This window comes from Nestor notabilis, unplaced genomic scaffold, assembly GCF_000696875.1.
Source record: "Nestor notabilis isolate BGI_N333 unplaced genomic scaffold, ASM69687v1 scaffold3677, whole genome shotgun sequence".
In the NCBI taxonomy this organism is placed as follows: Eukaryota; Metazoa; Chordata; class Aves; order Psittaciformes; family Psittacidae; genus Nestor; species Nestor notabilis.
Window position 1 is genome coordinate 20,473 of NW_009937633.1, and position 19,213 is coordinate 39,685.

General features: G+C 41.2%; 1 protein-coding gene across 1 annotated transcript in view; it reads right to left on the bottom strand.

The window, feature by feature from the left end:
* Nucleotides 1-18,352, bottom strand: part of ATP7B (ATPase, Cu++ transporting, beta polypeptide) — a 29,959-nt gene extending 11,607 nt beyond the window's left edge. Inside the window, exons 1-13 of the mRNA XM_010018898.1 lie at nt 18,104-18,352; nt 10,587-11,814; nt 8,798-9,034; nt 7,283-7,446; nt 6,232-6,393; nt 4,708-4,784; nt 4,165-4,339; nt 3,355-3,588; nt 3,074-3,165; nt 2,814-2,941; nt 1,531-1,685; nt 1,184-1,318; nt 253-447 (exon numbers count right to left, since the gene is read on the bottom strand). Coding sequence (XP_010017200.1) covers nt 253-447; nt 1,184-1,318; nt 1,531-1,685; nt 2,814-2,941; nt 3,074-3,165; nt 3,355-3,588; nt 4,165-4,339; nt 4,708-4,784; nt 6,232-6,393; nt 7,283-7,446; nt 8,798-9,034; nt 10,587-11,814; nt 18,104-18,352 — 3,231 coding nt within the window. The remainder of the gene's footprint in view (nt 1-252; nt 448-1,183; nt 1,319-1,530; nt 1,686-2,813; nt 2,942-3,073; nt 3,166-3,354; nt 3,589-4,164; nt 4,340-4,707; nt 4,785-6,231; nt 6,394-7,282; nt 7,447-8,797; nt 9,035-10,586; nt 11,815-18,103) is intronic.
* Between the last annotated feature and the right edge of the window lie 861 nt (nt 18,353-19,213).

Below are 19,213 nucleotides of genomic sequence, written 5' to 3' on the forward strand. Positions count from 1 at the left end.
TTGTGTCCTCTCCCCTTGTTATTTCCCTTATCATTATTATTGGTAGCAGCAGTGGTTTGTATTATACCTTAGTTACTGGAGTGCTGTTATCTCAACCCATGGGAGTTACATTCCCCTGATTCTCCTCCCCATCCCTCTGGGAGCGGGGGGAGGAAGAAGGAGGGGAGTGAGCGAGTGGCTGCGTGGTTCTGAGTTACCGGCCGGGCTTAAACCACGACAGTGAGCTACAGAAGTATAGAAAGAACTATTAACCTTGTGTGCCATTTCCAGGGGTTTTCCACCTTTGATGAGGATGCCATTCTGCGCAGCAACGCCTGTGCCCACCATGACAGCTGTGGGGGTAGCCAGGCCTAAAGAACATGGGCATGCAATGCTCAGCACAGTGATTGAGGTTTGAAACGCAAACCTCAGTATTAGTTCAGCTTTTGAAACATGTTTGTTCTGCTTCTGCAAGAAGAGAGAAGGGATGGGAGGAAAGAAAGAGATCTATGATTGCTGATAGAAGACAACATAGATGTACAATGAATCATAGTCATTTCAAAAAACACATCTGCATGGAAACCTCCAGTAGAGGAAAACAATATATTATTGTTACTGTAATGGTACAGAAAGGTCAATGTTATGAATTGCTTATGGCAGTATTTTCTATATTTTTTGGTGCTCAAGCACACTTATGCTTGACTCTGCTCTCGGGCTCCTGGATGAAAATATAACTTGTTGGCATTTTCCGTATAGCTTAGCAAAGGACAATCCTATTTCTGAGTATACAAATTCCCACGGTTTCTGAGCATAGCAAACACACATCCTAAAGATAATAGAAGCTCATCTTTCTAAAGCCAAACCCACTATCTGCCATCAGGAACAAGGATGTCCAAAAAAATTTAGGTATGCTAGGAATGGCTCAGCTCCTTGCAATGCAGCTATTGATCATGTTTAGTCCACAAAGACTGCCAGTAGTTTCAGTTTGTAGATACCACATGCAGAACTAAAGGGTAAATGAAAAGATATATTTATACCTGCAGACAGTTTTTTATTAGTGTAATTATGTGCTCTGTGTAGAAAACACCATATTGTATAGAAGTATTTGCCAAGTTGCAACATCAAACCCTACACACAGAAGGTATGTTAAGCACACTGGAAGATATCCTAACACCCAAATTCATCTCTTACTGAAATTACTTACAGGAAAATATTTTTGAATAACATCAAAATTTATAAACCCAATTGTGATCCATACTATCAATGTCACTGTTGAAATGATGATGATAAATGGTACAAAATATCCACTAAACTTATCTGCCAGTTGCTGGATGGGTGCCTATAAGAAAGAAAAACAGATAATTGCATGTTTATGGTCAAAACATGTAAATATGCAGAGTTCATGAAAATGTCTAATAGTCTTTATCTGATTCTTTTTTAAAGTCTGGAGAAACACACAGTTTGCTGGACAAGTAAATATATCAAAATATAGAATCTTTTTCTTATTTAATCAAAACCTATGAATAAGGATTTCTTTCTTATTATTTTTACCTTTGACATTTGAGCTTCTTCCACTAATTTCACGATCTGTGCCAGAGTGGTATCATTACCAACATGAGTCGCATTAACAAGAACTGAGCCATGTGCATTTATAGAACCAGCAATCACTGTGCTCCCAGGCTTTTTAGTGACTGGCATAGCTTCCCCTAGAAAGAAAACATAAAATAAATGAACCGATACCCCCAATAACAGTGAACATAGCCAATTAGCTCACAGTTCGTTTATGCTAGCAAAATCAGAATGCTAAGCAATAATGATCAGAAATCATGTATTATCTATCTCTATCTTGTCAAGACATGTTAAGTGATGTCATACTTTTACAAACTTTTTTCTAGGCTTACTTCCAAAGGAAATGTTGTTTCTTTGGTCCTAACTCTCCAGTACATCATCCCTCAAAAGGGCCGGGAGCAAATGGATTGTAAAAAGAACTTCCAGGAATTTCTCCAGCTAACATTTTGCATAGCAATGGGTGGTGGAAATAAAGACATAAATCTGTCTTTATTTCTAACCACCCTCAGTTTTCAAAGACTAGAAAAGTTGTCTTTGTGGCAAAGGTCCTCTTCTCACACTGCCTCTCAAAAAATAATAGCTCCATAAGATCTTTATTTTCTTTATTCTTAGGGTTAGTGATAATGACTAGTTTTCTTAAACTAAGGGTGCCCCTGTTCCCCAAGGAAAGTAAATACGTAACTAAAACAAGTAAGCCAATACCAGTGTAAAGTATTCATATCCTTTACTTACTTGTAAGAATCGAACAATGCAGTAAATCCTTATTACATTTATGAAATGAAATTAGAATTTCAGAAGCTGTGAAAAAGTCCCAGGACCCTTAATAAGCATCATGTTGTGAGGCTTTCTTTCCATCTCCTTGCTCATTGGGAGAAGTCCTGATCGGTGCCCATGCATACGCACCCCAACATCTCAGCAATATTTCCCCATTGCCCTTTATAAGCTATTTCTGTGAAGGTACCATCTCTACAAACATATTCCAGTGGAAATTCCTATGAGATCTTTGGAATAGTGACAATAGTGCTTAGACTCTACCCATCTCATCAGTAAGTTATTAAAAGTAACCAAACTGAGCAGAAATTCACCAGCTTTTTAGGCTGTATGCAGACACAGGATTTGGCTTCAAGCTAACAAACGCTGGGCACAGCATCCATTAAGGTGGGAGATTATTCACACAGCAGCTTTTAGGTTGGGTCTGGTCTCTTTTCTTATAAGAAAGAGTTCTAGAGGATTTTACTTCTTTGCGTAAGTGTAAGGGAAGTTACCAGTAATGAGAGACTCATCTGCCATAGAAGTGCCTTCAATGACCTTTCCATCCACCGGGAACTTTCCACCAGGAACAACCTTTACAATATCACCCCTTTGAACCAGTTCAACAGCTACCTGCTCCTCCCTACAAAAGACACAAGTAGAACAGGCAGATTATTAACCCATCAAAAGAATAATGATGCTTTCACATTGACTTCATCAAGCCTAGTCTGTGCACTGAGGCAGGCTGAAGGGGTTTTGGTTCACAAATATATACCTGATGATAGAGTGGTCAGGTCCAAGAGTCACCACGGTGGCTTCTGTGGCTTGAAGAGAGATAAGTTTAGCAAGAGCTTCTGAGGTCTTACTCTAAGAAAGAGAGATGAATGTTTAAGATATATTGAGATACATAAATGCTGATGTCTAATTAACACAATGAACTCTAAATGACCTTGTATAATACAAGCTACAGCAGAAACATCAGACTCAAAATTCCTCTGAATAGTTTTATTCTATGCTCATTATAAATACACAATAATTAATGTGAAGCTGAGTTACCTTTGCTATGTGTTCCAGCCATCTCCCAAGGGCAATAAACACAAACAGCATCGGAGGAGTGTCAAAGAAAGTGACGGGGCTTTTCTCTGCCTTTTCAGCTATTGCTACCACCAGGATCACACAGGAATACACATAGGCAATTGTCGTGGCTAGTACGATGAGCACATCCATATTGGCCATCTTGTGCTTCAGTGACTTGTAAGCTTGTACGTAAAAATACCACCCACCAAGAAACTGTTGGTGTAAGCATGGACAGACTCATATTAAGATTACAGCAGTGAGAACAGAGAGTACATAACACTGCCTATAGCAGAATTATAAACACATAGTAGGTAAGGGAAAACATTGCTGTCCCATGCAAATTTTGTATTGACATAACTTCAGTGAAGTAATCTACTAGCAGACTGACTCCACTGTCACCCTCTCACTTGCCCTTCCTTGTTCTCAAAACAACCCTGCCAGATAAATGTCATCCTTTTCCTCTGCAATACAAGGTAAACAAGGCACTGAAGTTGAAGGTATTTGCCTACAGCTACCCAATTGGTTTGCAGTTGATCAGGTATTTCTTCATTTTAACGCTACCTTCCCCACTTGGAAAATTACCTGATGCAACTTTGTCACGAGTAAGTGCTGCAAGCAATTACAGAATGGATAACTTGCAGAAAAGTGCCACTTCATTCTGCATAGGTGGTACAGATAAAATGGCAGGCCTAATCCACTAAACCCTTCCAGTCTCCTGTCTTTATCACATCAGATTACACAAATGGGAGATTAATAGAAAGCAAACCCTTAGGAAATCTGTGGACATACCTGAACAAAAGTGCACAGGACAAAGAAGAGAAGATTTAAAATAGATAATCCAGGAATGATGTTCTGTTCCAGCACCATAGACCCATGGTGCTCACCATCAGGTATTAGCATATAAATCATTAGGATTAAGACAGGGATACCGAACAGCAGGCTGCACAAGAAAGATTTCCTCCACCTGAAAAGTAGAAGCTGTAAATCCCTGGTTGTCACAAAGCCCACAGTACTGAGGTCTGTGCCAACACTGTGCTCCCTGTGCCAAGCTTGGTGTATTAGTAATGTACTAACAAAAAGCTCCAGGATATATAGGAAAGAACCAACATTTTGGGACAGTTTCAAGAGTCTCCTACATGTTTAACCATGTAGACTTCCATAAGTTAAAAACCGAAACTAATGAAAGTAATAAAAGTACTTGAACCAAATGGCAAATCATAAAATTAAACATGCTTTACACAAGGATAAGCTAAATTAACTGGGAAGAGCAGGGGGAATTACAGGGGATGATCTATACGCATTCATTAGTGAGAGAAAAAGAGAAATACTTACTGCTGGATTTCCTTTTTATGATCTAGGTTATGTGCCTTTGGAACTCTTCTAGCCACAGAAGCATGAAAGCCAATTTCCTTTTTATTGAAAGGGGAGAGAAGATGAGTTAGTTTTGATTAAACTACCCATATTACTTATAACACATTTAAATGACATTACTTTTAGAAGAAATGTCAGAAAAGGACACTATTCCATATTTAATAAATGCCAACTTCTTATATATTTTTAGATCCTGCCAACATGAGAGAATATTTCAGACAGTACTCATAATGTGGACTGCAAATGGTTTCTGCTACTTATACATAGACAGAGTGTATAGATACAGTGAATGTCCCAGGTATCTTAGACATAGGAACCTCCCACTAACAGCTGGAGATTCACTGCCCTTCTCCTCCAGGGAAATTTATGCCCTTTCATCTCCACCGGAAGTATGAGAGATGGGAAATACCGCAAAGGAAGGTAAAAACGTACAAGCCACTGGGCCAGTCAACCTTGTGAGCATCTCCTTAACACTACAGTTGAGTAGACAAACCTGAAGTTGAACATCAAAGTAGCTAGAATTTGTTTAAATCTGTAAAACAACAAGGCAAAGCATCCCCAAAACAAATACAAGCAAATAGCCAGTTTTGACTGATGCTTCAATGTGTTACTGCTTCCTTCCCCCAAACCCCACAAAAAACCCAAAGCACGCCTGAGAGTAGAGTACATTTAAACTTTGTACCTGCACCATGAGATGCTCCTGTGACAAAATACACTTTGCAGAACTACTTTGCCAGCCTGAACAGTCTCATAGTTAACATGTTAATCACTGCTGCCCCATCAATTCTGTGGTCTATCTAGTAGCTTTTTCCTGCATAAATACACTAGAATGCAAACAGCAAAGTCTTCCTGACTACTCAATTGCATGCGCCTCACACAGTAAGTTCTCTTCCCTTCTGGTAGGGCAGAGAAAGAAAAAATTTTGTCCATAACTTGGCCATGATAATGGCAGATTTGTGATCTGTGTGGTTACTGCTAAGCCAGGATTTTTTTCGTTTAGTGGCTGTATCACAAGCTCTTTCGGTTTAAAAAGTTCTCCTCTGAATTGCTGTGGGAATAAAGGCCAGTGTGTACAGAAATGTGTAATACTTGTGGTATGAGCTGCTGTAAAACTTCTTTACAGCCTCTTTCACTGGCAAGAGAAAGTAGTATTTTTTTGTGAAGTATCAACACTTCACTGAAATGACAGGGAATCAGACACACATGATTCTACACACAGAATTGCAAAGAATGCATATACGACACTTTTACCAGATATAGATAAGAAAGGTTTGGTTTTGCAGTTCTCAGGGTGTGTTTTTAGAGTAACAACCTGGGTGACCATGCGCTACTGTGGAGCACAGCTGTCTCACCACAAGAGCATAAAAACATATGGCAATAACTGTTATCTGCAAAAGTCAGTGAAACCTCTCAATATCAGCTGCTTTGTTTCCTTTTTAACTTCACCTCACAATTGTTTGTACATAAAACATTTCTAAAGCCTACCTCAATTATTTTTATAATATCTCGAGGTCCAGTAATCTCAGGATCAAACTGGATGTGAGCTTTGCAAGTGGCAAGAGCAACTGAGGCATATAATATGCCATTTGTTCTCATGAGTTTGGATTCAATATTGTGAACACAAGAAGCACAAGTCATCCCTGTAATCTAAAGAAAAGACAAATTAAGGTACAGTTAGCAGTCCCCAAACATTCATCCAGTATTTGTAGATGAATTTGAGCCCCACCCTCCTGGTGTCACAAAGGTACTAATGACTATTCAAGCTCTGCTGGTACTGACCCAAGGCCTCAGCGTGCAGATTTTATAGAGCTGTCTTAAATGAAACAAAGCCAAGAACATAACTATACATTTTTATCATAAAATTCTGCAAGCAGCAGTTATAATCACAGCTGTATATTTGTATAGCAGCACTTGTACACTGCATTAACTATCACAGCATTGCTAATACAGTTCTATCAGCAGCGATATTAAACACAAGCAAAATCAAACTCTGCATGTGTGACTTTCTCTTGCTTACTTAAATTTTCCTGTGGCTTCAATAAGACATGTTCCTACTTTCTGGTCTATTAGCACAGCTGTTGACTGTTGTCATCTGTCTTTTAGTAGGTATGTGTTAGAGACTAAAAACAGACTTTTGAAGGATCTCTCCTTCATATAAACAATTTGCTAATTTTACCCAAAGTTCTCAGACCTCTATACAAAGCCCCAGGCATTAATTAACATGTATTTGGTGTTACATTCTCAGTTGCTCAGAGTCTGTAATGTTGACTGAAGTGCCTTCACAGAAAAGTTCAATTTCATTTCCCCTTGCTATAGAAAGTCTATTCTGCACATACAACTGTCACTTTTCACTTCAGCACCTTTGGATAGGTTCTTCCAAGAGAAATTGATTTTGTCTTTTCAGCAATTAAGAAAAAATAGTGTCACCAGCCAGAACTGACCTGCTGAAGCCACAACTCTTTAACCAGAAGCATTTGCAAGAAAATTATTTTTCCAGACCAAACCCAACATACGATTTCAAATACGCATGACTTACAAGAAGCTCCACATTCCCTTCTGTTTCTGCATGATCTTCTATGACAGTAGCACCAAAACCCAAATTCTGGATCAGCTGTGCTATTTCAAGAGGCTGTATGAGTTCTGGCTTGTATTTTATCTCTGCTTTACCTGCCATCAGTGCTACCAACACCGAAACAATTCCTGCAGTGACAATAATAAAAAATATTAGATGAAGTATCTCCTTTGAGAGGAAGAAAAATGAAATATTAGCAGCAATTGTCAGCAGGGGCTGTAACAACTTAAGAGATGTTATAAGCCTAATGATTTCTCTCTGCCTCCTTCTAGTGTTGTTCCCTAGTCACAACAGCAAAATTTTCCCTGAGATCCAGCCACACCGCAGCTCCCTTCAGCAATGAGAACTGCAAGAGTTCCACACAGAAAGAGGTGAGCTTTGCTATTATCTAATGAGACAAAAAGGATGTTCAGAAGCAATCTTTTCACTCATTGCTGCAAGCTCTACCGTGGACTCTATAAGTTTTGAAAGCCCCAAATAAACCCCACAGCACAATGCTAGGCCTTTTTCTTTTCTTAGTTTTCTGTTTAGGTTATTTTTTCATCTTCTTTTTGTTTTGGTTTTGTGGGGGTTTTTGTTTGGTTAGTTTTTTGTTTTGTTTTGGTTTTTTTTAATAAATAAATCCACAGAAATCTACATTTAGAATTTAAAAGCAAAACATAAAAATCATAGGCAAAAATTACTATTCTGAAGTGCTAATGGTTTCTTAGATTAGTCAAGGCAGTGAGATCACCACTTGGAGACTAGGGGCACAGTAATCAATGAGCAAAATCCTCCAAAGGCATCCCTACACAAATTAAATCAGACATTGCTGAGGCTCATCTGTTCATTTTCTATATGGCCAGAGGAAAGGCAGCTCCAGTCTGCAGACTTCTAACCTAATAAGCTTTGCTGTGCCTAAGTTAATATAATTACCCAGGCACTGAAGCCATGCATTTGTTTATACCTGCTTGTGCAAATGTGACCTGAAGGGTAAGTTTCACATCACAAACATGCCAGAGCTCTCAATAGCTCTGGAAGAGATGGATTGCTCTGTAAAGCAATAAAGCCCTGAAAACTAAATGAGAACCATTTCTCTGTTCTTCTCTTGAGCTTTATTTGAAATTTTTATCACATTACAGCAACTTACTGTTACAATACAATTATGTCCATTGGGTTTGTCCACTAGTACAGTTGGATAGTTAAACAGTGATATAGTTACATTAGGACTAAGAAAGAACATCAAGCCTATTTAACCTCCAGATGTTGTACCACAGCCTTTTCCATTAATCACATGGAATAACTTTTCCATCTTATAGTCCCTTACAGACTCACTATTATCATAGAATCATAGAATGGTTTGGATCAGAAGGGACATTAAAGATCATCTAGTTCCAACCCTCTTGCCATGGGCAGGGACACCTTCCACTAGACAAGGTTGTTCAAGGCCCCATCCAACCCGGCCATCAATTAAGATTATAGGAATCTAAAATGTATTACCATCTTGTTTCTGCAAATTCCTTTCAATGGTGGACACACAGGATGCACAGGTCATGCCCGTGATTTGTAAAAAACACTTCTCAGCTGTTGCTCTGCTGGGCTGGTTTGGCCCATCAAGATACGGTCTGTCTGGAAGAGCATCTGAGGAACAGCCTTGGTGAGGAGGCTCTGGAGCTTGAGGCCGCACAGCAGCTTTGCTGGTGTCAGGCTGGTGCTTATGTTCTCCAGTAGCAGTATCTTGAATAAATGCACAATACACTGAACAAACACTATTTACAGTGAGATTGGACGATGCAAAACTACAAACAGGTCACATTTATCAATCATGCAAAGTCTCTCAGTTGTTTGAAAGGTGACATAGTAATCTTGGTCTCTTCATAGAAATAATATATGTGTATAACAATATACATTCACCAGTAGCACTTGCATGACCATTTAACTCTACAGAATTAGTTTTCCACTTTCAGATGGCAAATGATTCCCTCCATTTTCAATGCCTAGACCTGACACCAACCTCCACTCACCAAAAATATACTGCTATCTAGAGGGTCCTTATCCAGCATAGAGAAGGCAGTCCAGTCATATCCCTTCTGTCCCTGTTGTCATCTATGCACAGCTGATAGCACTTCATCTCAAACAAGGAAAAGGACAAGTTTTTCAAGGTATTTCTTTTTATGGCACAATATTTACACCGCAAGTACTGCCAAATGAGTAGTGAAAGGATTTGCAGCACCCAGAAGACTTCAACACATACAGGTCTGTTGCAATCATTTTTGTTCTTTACCAGATACTGAACAGACACCCAACAGCTCCAGCTGTGTTCACAAACTGCCTCCCTTTAGCAGAGGTTTGTGTACAGGAGCAAGAGTTGCTTCTGAACACATTAAACACAGGGGGTCCTCTCCTTTTCCACAGATAAATCAGGTTCCACCAACAAATTGTAAACCAAACAAATCATAATTAAACACCACATATGGGCTTCTCCTCGTCTGTATAGTATCACAGATTCAGAGGGATTGGACTCATGAGAAAAGCAAATAGGATGTGGTCTATCGTGATCAAACTAAATCATTGCAGGTAAAGTACATCAGTATCTGAAAGTAAATCTGTTGAGGTGAAGCAGATAAATATTGCTGCTTTTGAAATTCACTAAAGAGGAGACCGTGCACAATAGCAAGTTCTTCAATATTGAGCAACGTACGAAACATACAAACTGTGCTGCAGCTGACATGTGGAAGCACCTGCTCCCACCAAAGAGCACCTGCATCTTGCCACTTCCTCACTTAAAGTAAGGCTTAATAAAGTCGGGCTAGTAAAAATCATCAATAAATGGATCAGGTCACTAAGAAAAGATTTTAGTTATGTAAAAAGTGGTTTTAAATGAAAGTGATGTCAATTAGTTTGTGGGGTTTAGTATTTTGGACCGTAAATGAAAACATTTGGTTTGATAGATCTACTTACAGCAGCCCATAGACACAGGAGGAAACCTGCCCCAGGTATAAGGAATGGATAAGGGGATCAGCTATTTAAGACCTTGTACCAACTTTCAAACCTTTGGGTTCATAATGTAACTCAACTTTTCCACCCACCAGTACGGTTATTAAGGGCTGAAATAAGGTACTTCACAGCTGAAATCTCTCCCTTGCGAAGTGAGGTCAGATCAGGCCAGTCCCTTAGAAAAGACAATGCCAATGTGATGTTTTGAGAGTTTCTCTCCAGAGGAGAATCTCAACACAGGTGTCTCGTGCCCAGCTTGGCACGCTACCCATGGAAGAAATAACACTGTTACCTGTCAGTAGAGAGGCATCAAACCCCATGTCTTCTATGGCAGCTCTTATCTCTTCTCCATTAGTGACAGCTGGATCATAATGTATGGTCCCAGTTTTGCCAGCTAAAGAAACTGCTATACGTTGCACTCCTTGTCTCTGTGATATGGTCCCTTCTATGGACTGTACACAAGAATTGCAGGTCATGCCATCAATCCTAATGACAGCCATGCATGTCATGTCTTGCAGCGGCTCTCTGAAAAGATCGCATTGGGAAGCAGGTGATGTAGATGCTCCTTTATTTGTTTCTGAACCATTAAGGAGGCATACTTTAAAGTTTCCAGGTGGAAGGGATTCAATAGCTTGCTGCAAAGCTGACAGGGTAATTAAATTTGGGCTATACTGTACCACAGCACTTTTATGCTCCAGAGATACTTTAATACTTTGTATGCCAGGAAGATCTGATATATTTCCTTCAATGTTTCTGACACAGGAGTTGCAGTGCATGCCTTCTATCTGTATGGCCACCGTAGCTGTGCTACTCATCTTGGTGACCCATGGATCTACTCCATCACTCTCGAGACTTGCTGATGTCTCCTTGGGGTTTGCATTCTGCAAGCGCTCAAGATCGAGGACACCCAGCTTCAAAGGGGCTGATTTACTTTTGATGGTGCAGTCATACCCCAGGTTACTGATATGACTCTTGAGGTCGTCAGGCTGAATGATGTAAGGATAGTACGCAATAATTGCTTCCTGGTTACCAAGTGACACCTTGACTTTTGCCACACCATGCAGTTTCCTAATCTTTCCTTCAATGTTGGTGGCACAGGACTGGCATGTCATGCCTTCTACCCGAAGCTTGACTACTGCTTCTTTCAAACATGACAAATTTACAGTCGCTGTTGTCAGCCTCTCTTCTGCTATATTGGCATCAAAGCCCATATCCTGAATTTCCTGGCAAATCTGCTCAGGACTTATGTCTGACTGCAGATACTTTATTACAGCGTTGTTTTTTTCAAGAGAGACTTTAACACTCACAATGCCCTTCACCTTGGAAATACGGCCTTCTATCGACTGCACACATGATTGGCAAGTCATTCCCACAATGTTGACTACCGCAGTGTGTTCTTGGGAAGATGAAGAGGGCCCAGTTTCAAAGCTGTCCTCGTAGCCCATGTTGTCAAAAGCAAAACTGTGTTTCATTGTAGGCTCCAGCTCACAGGCAGGGGGAGAATCAGCGTTGGACAAAGCCTAAGGAGTAAGAGGCAAAACAAAGTATCGTTAGCCCTGTAAAAGCACCAATATTCTGCATGTGCTTTCAAGTCAGGCTATAACACCAAAACGTTTCACAACGTTAACTTACCCTTTGAATATATTACCAGTGATCTATGCCTACGATGATGAATCATGCCTCTGACACTTCTCTTGTGAAGCAATGTAAAAAATATTCACTAGGGTTATAAAAGCAAAATTACCTCAATATTCCCACCCCAATGCAATCATCTAAAACCTGAGCTCTCTGCAGCCACAGGGCACTTTCACTATGCAGCCTGAGCCCTGATCTCCAGGCCACACTGGCACAAAGGGTCACAGCAGAGAGTGGGCTGATCACTTCTCCACAAATGTCAGAAGCTGGCTCAGTCTGGGCGACCTGCTACTGAAGGAGTTCAAACCAACCCAAACCAAAATGTTCATAGAAAACAGAATCAACGATTTCCCAGGAGCCTGAAGCAAGCTGACACAGGAAGGACCTGTTGCCTGACGTCTGAAGAGCTATATGCATGCAGACATTTGAAGTCAAAATCTATATCTGACAAAGATTTTAAAAGACACAGAACTATATGCAGATATTTCCCCTATGGTTTAGTTTAATCTACCTCCTTGTAAGGCACCTAAGAAAGACCATATTGAGATACAAGAACTCATTGGTTTGATCTAACACCAATTTTCAGGATGCGGTGGCCAGTACTGAAGTAGATCAGCCAGAAATGGACAATCTCTCAGTGAGATCATGGGCTCTGTAGTACTGGCACTCTACAGTTTAATGAACTCCATTAAATTCAAAATGATTTATTAAATAAAAAAAAAGAAGTGATAAAAGGCAATGCTTCTTACAGAACAGTTAACTGGAGCACGGGCTCTGTTGCCTAAGGAAATTGCTGGCACCAAGTGACGAGAAAGATTGAGAAGGGGATGGACAAGTCCCACATTGTCAGATTTCATGGGAAGAATGTTAAAATTCATGTCTGTGACTTAAGACAGGTTTAATTGCTAAAAATCCAAATGCGAGCTACTACAATAAATCTATTCTCTTGCCTGCAAAGCTTTGGACTCTCCAGCATTCAGTAAAGCATTACTGCAGGGATGGGCAGGAGAAGGGGCCACTGGATCAGGCTCAGTACCACAAATCTTGTTCATACCACTGAAAAGAAAAGTACTCCCTCAGTACCACAGCACAGATGAGAAGCATTTAGGCCACTTATTAACACTAGACTGCATCCAGTTCATTTGCTGCAGTATTCAAAATTCATTAACTTGATTTTGTTTCATGCTTAGACAGCTTGAGAATAATGAGGTCTGGGGTCATGACCAATATGGCAAAACATTAAGACAAATTTGCTTTCAGCCTTCTCTGATGTATTTACTAAAACAGGAGGAAAGAGAAAATTCAGCTTTTCAACATTACACTGCAGCTCCTCACTATCCCAAATGGGAGCTCCCCCTGCACCTCCCCCTTTGCCCCCTCCATCTCCACTGGGCCTCAAAGCTTTGAGGATGCTGGGGAAGAAGAGTCATGGGAATATTTTAGCCCTGACATTCCCTTTTACCTCCTACTCCCACAGGCCTGGCAGCCCCCAGGGGGCATACTGCTCTCCTTGCACCTCTTCCCAGAAGTTGCTGAAATCCCCAACACACATGAAAATGCACAGCTACCATCGCCTTGTATGTGGGGAAGAAGCTCATCTGATAAATGAAAACCATCTCTCACCCACCCATTTTGCTCGTGGTGGCCAGCTCTTCTTATCACAAACACCCAGTAAAGAAAAACTTTGCATGGGATTTACAGGAGCTCATCCTGTATGTTTACTTTGGCTCATACGACAAAGGTCTTCTGAACCCTTTGGCAAAACAGAGCATGAGAGAGGAGCAAGACGAACACCCTTCGGTCTCCTACTCCACTCCACCACGTTTCTGGCAGCCACCTGGAGATGAAACCCAGGAACCATTACAGGCCTTATGTCCTCCACTGCATTCCTCTATCCCTACAGCCAACCAACTTGGTTTTCCTAGGTACCCAGTGCAATAAAAGCAATTCAAATTAAATGTATAAAAAGATTAAAGGGTATTTTTTATCCTCCACTCTCCTGAAAAACATAAAAGAAAGAACTGATTTTACTATTTCAATGCACTGTAAGCCACAGAAACATCAAAACTTGGCTGCCACTTTATATTTTGGCTAAAAATCTATCCCAACATTCAGAAGAGTTGGCAAAAATATTTTCTTTGTTACTTGACAAAACCAGATGTTATATACTAAAAAGAAAAAGGCTTATTTCTCTTAAAGAAAATCAAACCCCCCAAAACCCCCAAATGCTAAATCATTGAAGAATTCCTCACACACACACACAAAAAAAAAAAAAAAGGAGAGAAGGCACAAATACGTCTATGTGTTAATTTTCAAGAAGGGGTGTTGCTACACTGTGTCAGAGCAAAAGAGCAGGTTCACGTAAGGACACAAAGGTAAGGCATGCAGAAATGTGCCCATAGTTTGCCCCAGGGCACATGCTAGGTCTCAGAAGAAGGTTTCCTGATACCAGCTGACACCCAGACATAAAATGGTATCTATGAGGCTGTACAGGAATTGAGAGACACCATCTGCAATAGGATCAGTGAAGCAATAGCCTTCAAAAATGCCAAAAAAAGGTGGCTGGGTTTCCCGGGAATTACCCCTTCTGATTGCTTCTGCCTAGGGAGAAATACCAGTGAAATAATGAAAATGCATCTGACTCTACATCCATAAGAGAGTGCGAAAGAACCAGATGCATTTACCAACTATCTCACTCAAAAAGAGGCCTGCTTACTTTGAAGGGCAGGTGTACACCGAATCTGTTTGCTCTACCAGTCTCACCAGTCTCACACATATTTCTACAGTGACTATGCAAAAACTATGTAAATAATGAAAGCATGACATTATGACGATTCTTTGCCTCCCTTGTTCTGCATATAAAAGTTGCAACTGAAAACGCACAGCAGAGCAAGGCTCTAGTCTGAAAGCTAAGAATTCCTACGGAAAGCAGTGTTATGAAGCTCATTTAAACAATATAAAACTAAAAAAAGGAAAAAAAAGGGAGAAGCAAATCGATAAGAAACATATTGGCACAGAAGCAGTTGGAGAGAGCTTTAAAGGAAGCACCAGAGTAGGATCAGAAACATTTGCACCTACAGAAGACAGCTCTAAACCAGACCCAAGAAGAGCAGTAATTGAAACTTGATGTGCATGTGCATGGCAACTGAAGCTCAGCTCTCAGTATGGGAATTTCAGAGCAAACCCACCAGCATGAAGAACAACCCTTGATGTCCCAGACGGGCTGGAGCACTCATGCCTGCCTTAGGGTGAAGCAGGGCTTGAGGAAGCAGGAAGAGGCAGAGGCTCCTAGTCCCCAGCCAGCATGAAGGAGGTCGTCCAACGAGATTATGCCCTGGGATTGGACTAATTCTGTGGAAAGTGTTGAGGTGGAGCAGGGCAGAGAAACATTGCTGGATTGGGAGCACCAGGTCTTCAGCCCCAGCTTGGCATGCAGCTCTTGGCATTACAGCATCCAGACCTCAGCAGCAGGTCCAGCAGGAAAGCTGGTCATTGTCCATGGCCTATGCAACTGGTCAGCAAAACCACCCCACTGAGTGCTGCCCTCAAAAGCCTAGTGCCCCACTTTCCCCCCAGATGGACTATTTCTTCTGGGTACTCCCATTCAGAAGTGTAAAGGCAAAGAGTTTAACACAGCAGTGAGAGGACACAGAATAAATGTCAGAAAAGCAACTGAACTGAGGGGGGGGGAAAAAACCAACAAAAAATAAACCAAAGAAGAAGAAACCCCAGCACTGGGCAGGCCCCTCTTGTATGCACACATGGTGACCAGTGTCCTGATGGTGGATGCAACCCCATGGCTGTGAAATCAACAAGGTTGGCTTCATGCCCCAGCCACCAGCTGCCCCTGGTTGAGTCCCCATGCTGCCTCCACCGCTGTGCTCCTCGTGGACTGGCTTGCCACCAGGAAAGCCATCCCTCTGCCCCCGAGGAGGCGCAGCCACCTCCGGAATGCCAGTATAACACTCCTGGCCTCTGCAGCACAAGGCTGAGTCGGTGCCGGGCGCACCCCACAGCTCGCAGGGCATCACCCACACGGAGAGCCTGCGCGGCTGCTGCACCCCTCCGGCGGTCCACCAAGGCTCTCCCGCAGGCCGGCACTGCTCTCCCACCCTCCTGCACCTGGCCTGCAGACATGCCAGCTTTCACTTCCTGAAATTCGAGCACCAGCCTCCTCACCGCGATGCCAGGCAGTCAGCCCGCAAGGAGACAGGGCCCGGCCCATCCAGCTCCTTCCCCTCTGCCTCTCCCCGTCTGCTCATCCGTGAATGCCCGATCTCACTGAACCTCTCGCCCAGTATCTCCAGAGGTTTTGAGCTGCTCTTCTCCCTTTACCTCTGTGGGCTGAAACCAGCTATCACCCTCTCACCTTCAAGCACACAACTGCCAAAGAATTATCTTATCTGTGTCACTGTTTTACCTTTTTTGCTTTGTTCTTTCACAACCCCCTGATTCATGGCTTTGGATCCAGGCAGGCAGTAACACACAACTGAAAAGCCGCATACTATTAATTAAATGCTTCACATGCTTTCCCAGTTTGTTATGGGCGGCCAGTGAACAACAAAATGAGGACAGAGCAGCCTCAGGAACATCAAAGGTCCTGAGCCTTCAATTTCATGCCTGCACTTCTGAGTGGGCAGAAATTCAGCCCTCGTCCCCCTTAACAAATTTCAGAGCAACTTGTTCATCCATCTTGTTAGCTCTTACCATTTAAATGAATTAGATCTTAACTGATTGTTTTTCCTTCCCTCTTCCCCCAAGTTTAGTGAAGATTAACAAATGTCAGTAGCTACTATTTTCAGTAACTATTTGCAACACAGATTGTTATTTTTTCAGACAGTTGCTGAGTTTAAAATGAGGGGAAAACCACCCTTTCCACCTGGATATCGAGATTCAATGAAAATATTACTTTAAAGCAGCCTTTATGTGCTTTTGTTTTCAAAATACTACGTTAGTTCCCTAATGCTTCTGCCAAGTGGCTGCTATTCCACATCTAAGAAAAAGGTTTCTGTAACAGTACAGATGATGGGGAAATATTTACGCAGTTGCAGCTAGTCTTGCTGAAATGAAACCTACACCATAGTTTAACACACCTTAGAGACCTTAACAGGTACTTTTAAATTAAAGGGAGCTATGTAAACCAAAGTCACTTTACTGGGAAAGGAGAAAGCCTTGTTGTAAATGGATTGTTTCCAATTTAGAATTAAAGCAGAACACTTCATGATATTCACGATGACTTCAGTACAAACAAAACGCATATCCCAGTGAACTGAACACAGAAAAGAGATCCTTTGGTAGAAAGAAGTCATTTATGTCATGATTGTTTTCTAGCAAACATTTATAATATAAGAAGTAACTGAAGGCAGAAAAAGCCTTCAGCTATATTTGGTCTGTCCTGGCTGTTATTTATTCCAGTCTGACACTAATTATTTAAGCCATTCTAAGCATATGCAGTTTCAAAGGACACAAAATTTGTTCTGAGAGTTCCTTTTCCTTAAATATTCACAATATTCACTGACCCAAACTACATTGCTGTCATTTACGTGCCTTTTAAATAGCAAACCCTCTTTTTAGGTAATAAACCTCATCATGTTTTTATCAGCATGATCTTTCTAAGCCTCTTCATATCAGTTAATCTCCAAAATACCATAGTTATATACATCAATGAATTTAAAAAAAATAAAAAATAGATGTTGCCACAGATGTATTATCAAGAACTTCCACTAGCATCCACTTAGTAGTTATAAATAAACTACTTACCTACAGTTAGGACCTTTTAATGTTTCTGCAACTTCTGTTATTCCAGAGAATACCTGGTATGAGCTGCTGTCAAACTACTCAAGCAATAGCAGTTCAAAAGGAGAAATACTAATGTGTTTCCTTACTAAGAATCCCCATGCTATATTATTAGAGGTGGAGCTGAAAAAAATGCTTATTAATTACTACAGCATAACTCATAGTTAACATCTGCTTCCAAAGACTGCTTTCAGAGGACTTTGCTTCTGTGCACTGCTTCTTTTGGGGCAGGCATCCATGCTGGAGATTGAGACAATTTAGATAAAGAAGGTTTAACCTCCTTTAATATACAACCCACATCCAACATGCTTTGTTTTAAATTCTCCAGTCTAAAAACACCTCTTTTCTCCCGTCACACACACACACCAGCTCACTGACCTGTCTTTCAACTGCATTGACTTCTGGCATTCCCATGGAGTAACTCTGCGAAAGTTTCTCTTCTTTCTGCAAGTTACTGCTTGCTTTTACCGGAGATCCTGTCTTGGACTTTTCACCAATAATCAGTAGTTCAGGCACATCATGAGCTGCCTGCCGCTTACGAATAGACACCAGGGTTATGTTTTTGTTGTTCAAAGTAGCTAGGCAGGACAGTTCCCTTTTCATTTTATTGTCCAGCTTTCTCTCCATTATCTTTCTGGACTTTAAATATTGCAACGCCAAAGGAAAGCTTTACAAGAGTGGTTATTCAGTGTCTTATCAGCCACACTTCTTCCAGCTACATTTACAATGGCTTGAAGAGTTCTGCCTGTCTAATCAACGTGCTCATTAGGCATTCATCACAAAATCCCAGATGTAACCTGTGATCCCTGTGTACACTGCTCGCTGCACTCAGCCACCTGCTCTTCCTGCCAGTTTAAACGCTCCCACCAATTGGCATCCCTCGTGCTTACCAAACTGCATTCTGCACTGTTAATCTTTGCACACGGCGTTGCAGCAAGCTCAGCCAAGGCTGCCTTTCACAAGCTAGTCAAACATGACCTGTGTGCACCAGTGCATAATTAACTCAGCCAGCCAGGCATTAGTTCCTTGTGGCCATGTGCATAATCACAGCTTCTACAAAGGGCAATGCTATTCCATTTCCTTCTATGAAATTACCAGGGATTTCTGGGATAAAATGTGGCCCGTTCTAACACTGAAAACATGCCTATGATTATATCATTAGATAAGATTCCTAGACCAAAGTTCTTTCACTCATTTAGGGCATGAGAACATTCATTCTTTGTTTCGGGGGCGGGGAGAGGTGGAAGTATGAGTACAATATTTATAGTTTTTAAAATGTGCCTCTTCACCATCAGGAAGGTTTACTAAAAACCAAACAACATTAAACCAGCAATTAATGCCAGAAAGTAAAGAAAGAAGAAGATATTCCCTTTGGCAAATTCAGTTCCCCTTAAATCCTCTGGGCAACTACAGGATCATCTAATTCAAACAGCCATACACATGGTGAGTACCACTACCAGTAGTGCCTTGAGCCAAGCCTGAATATAT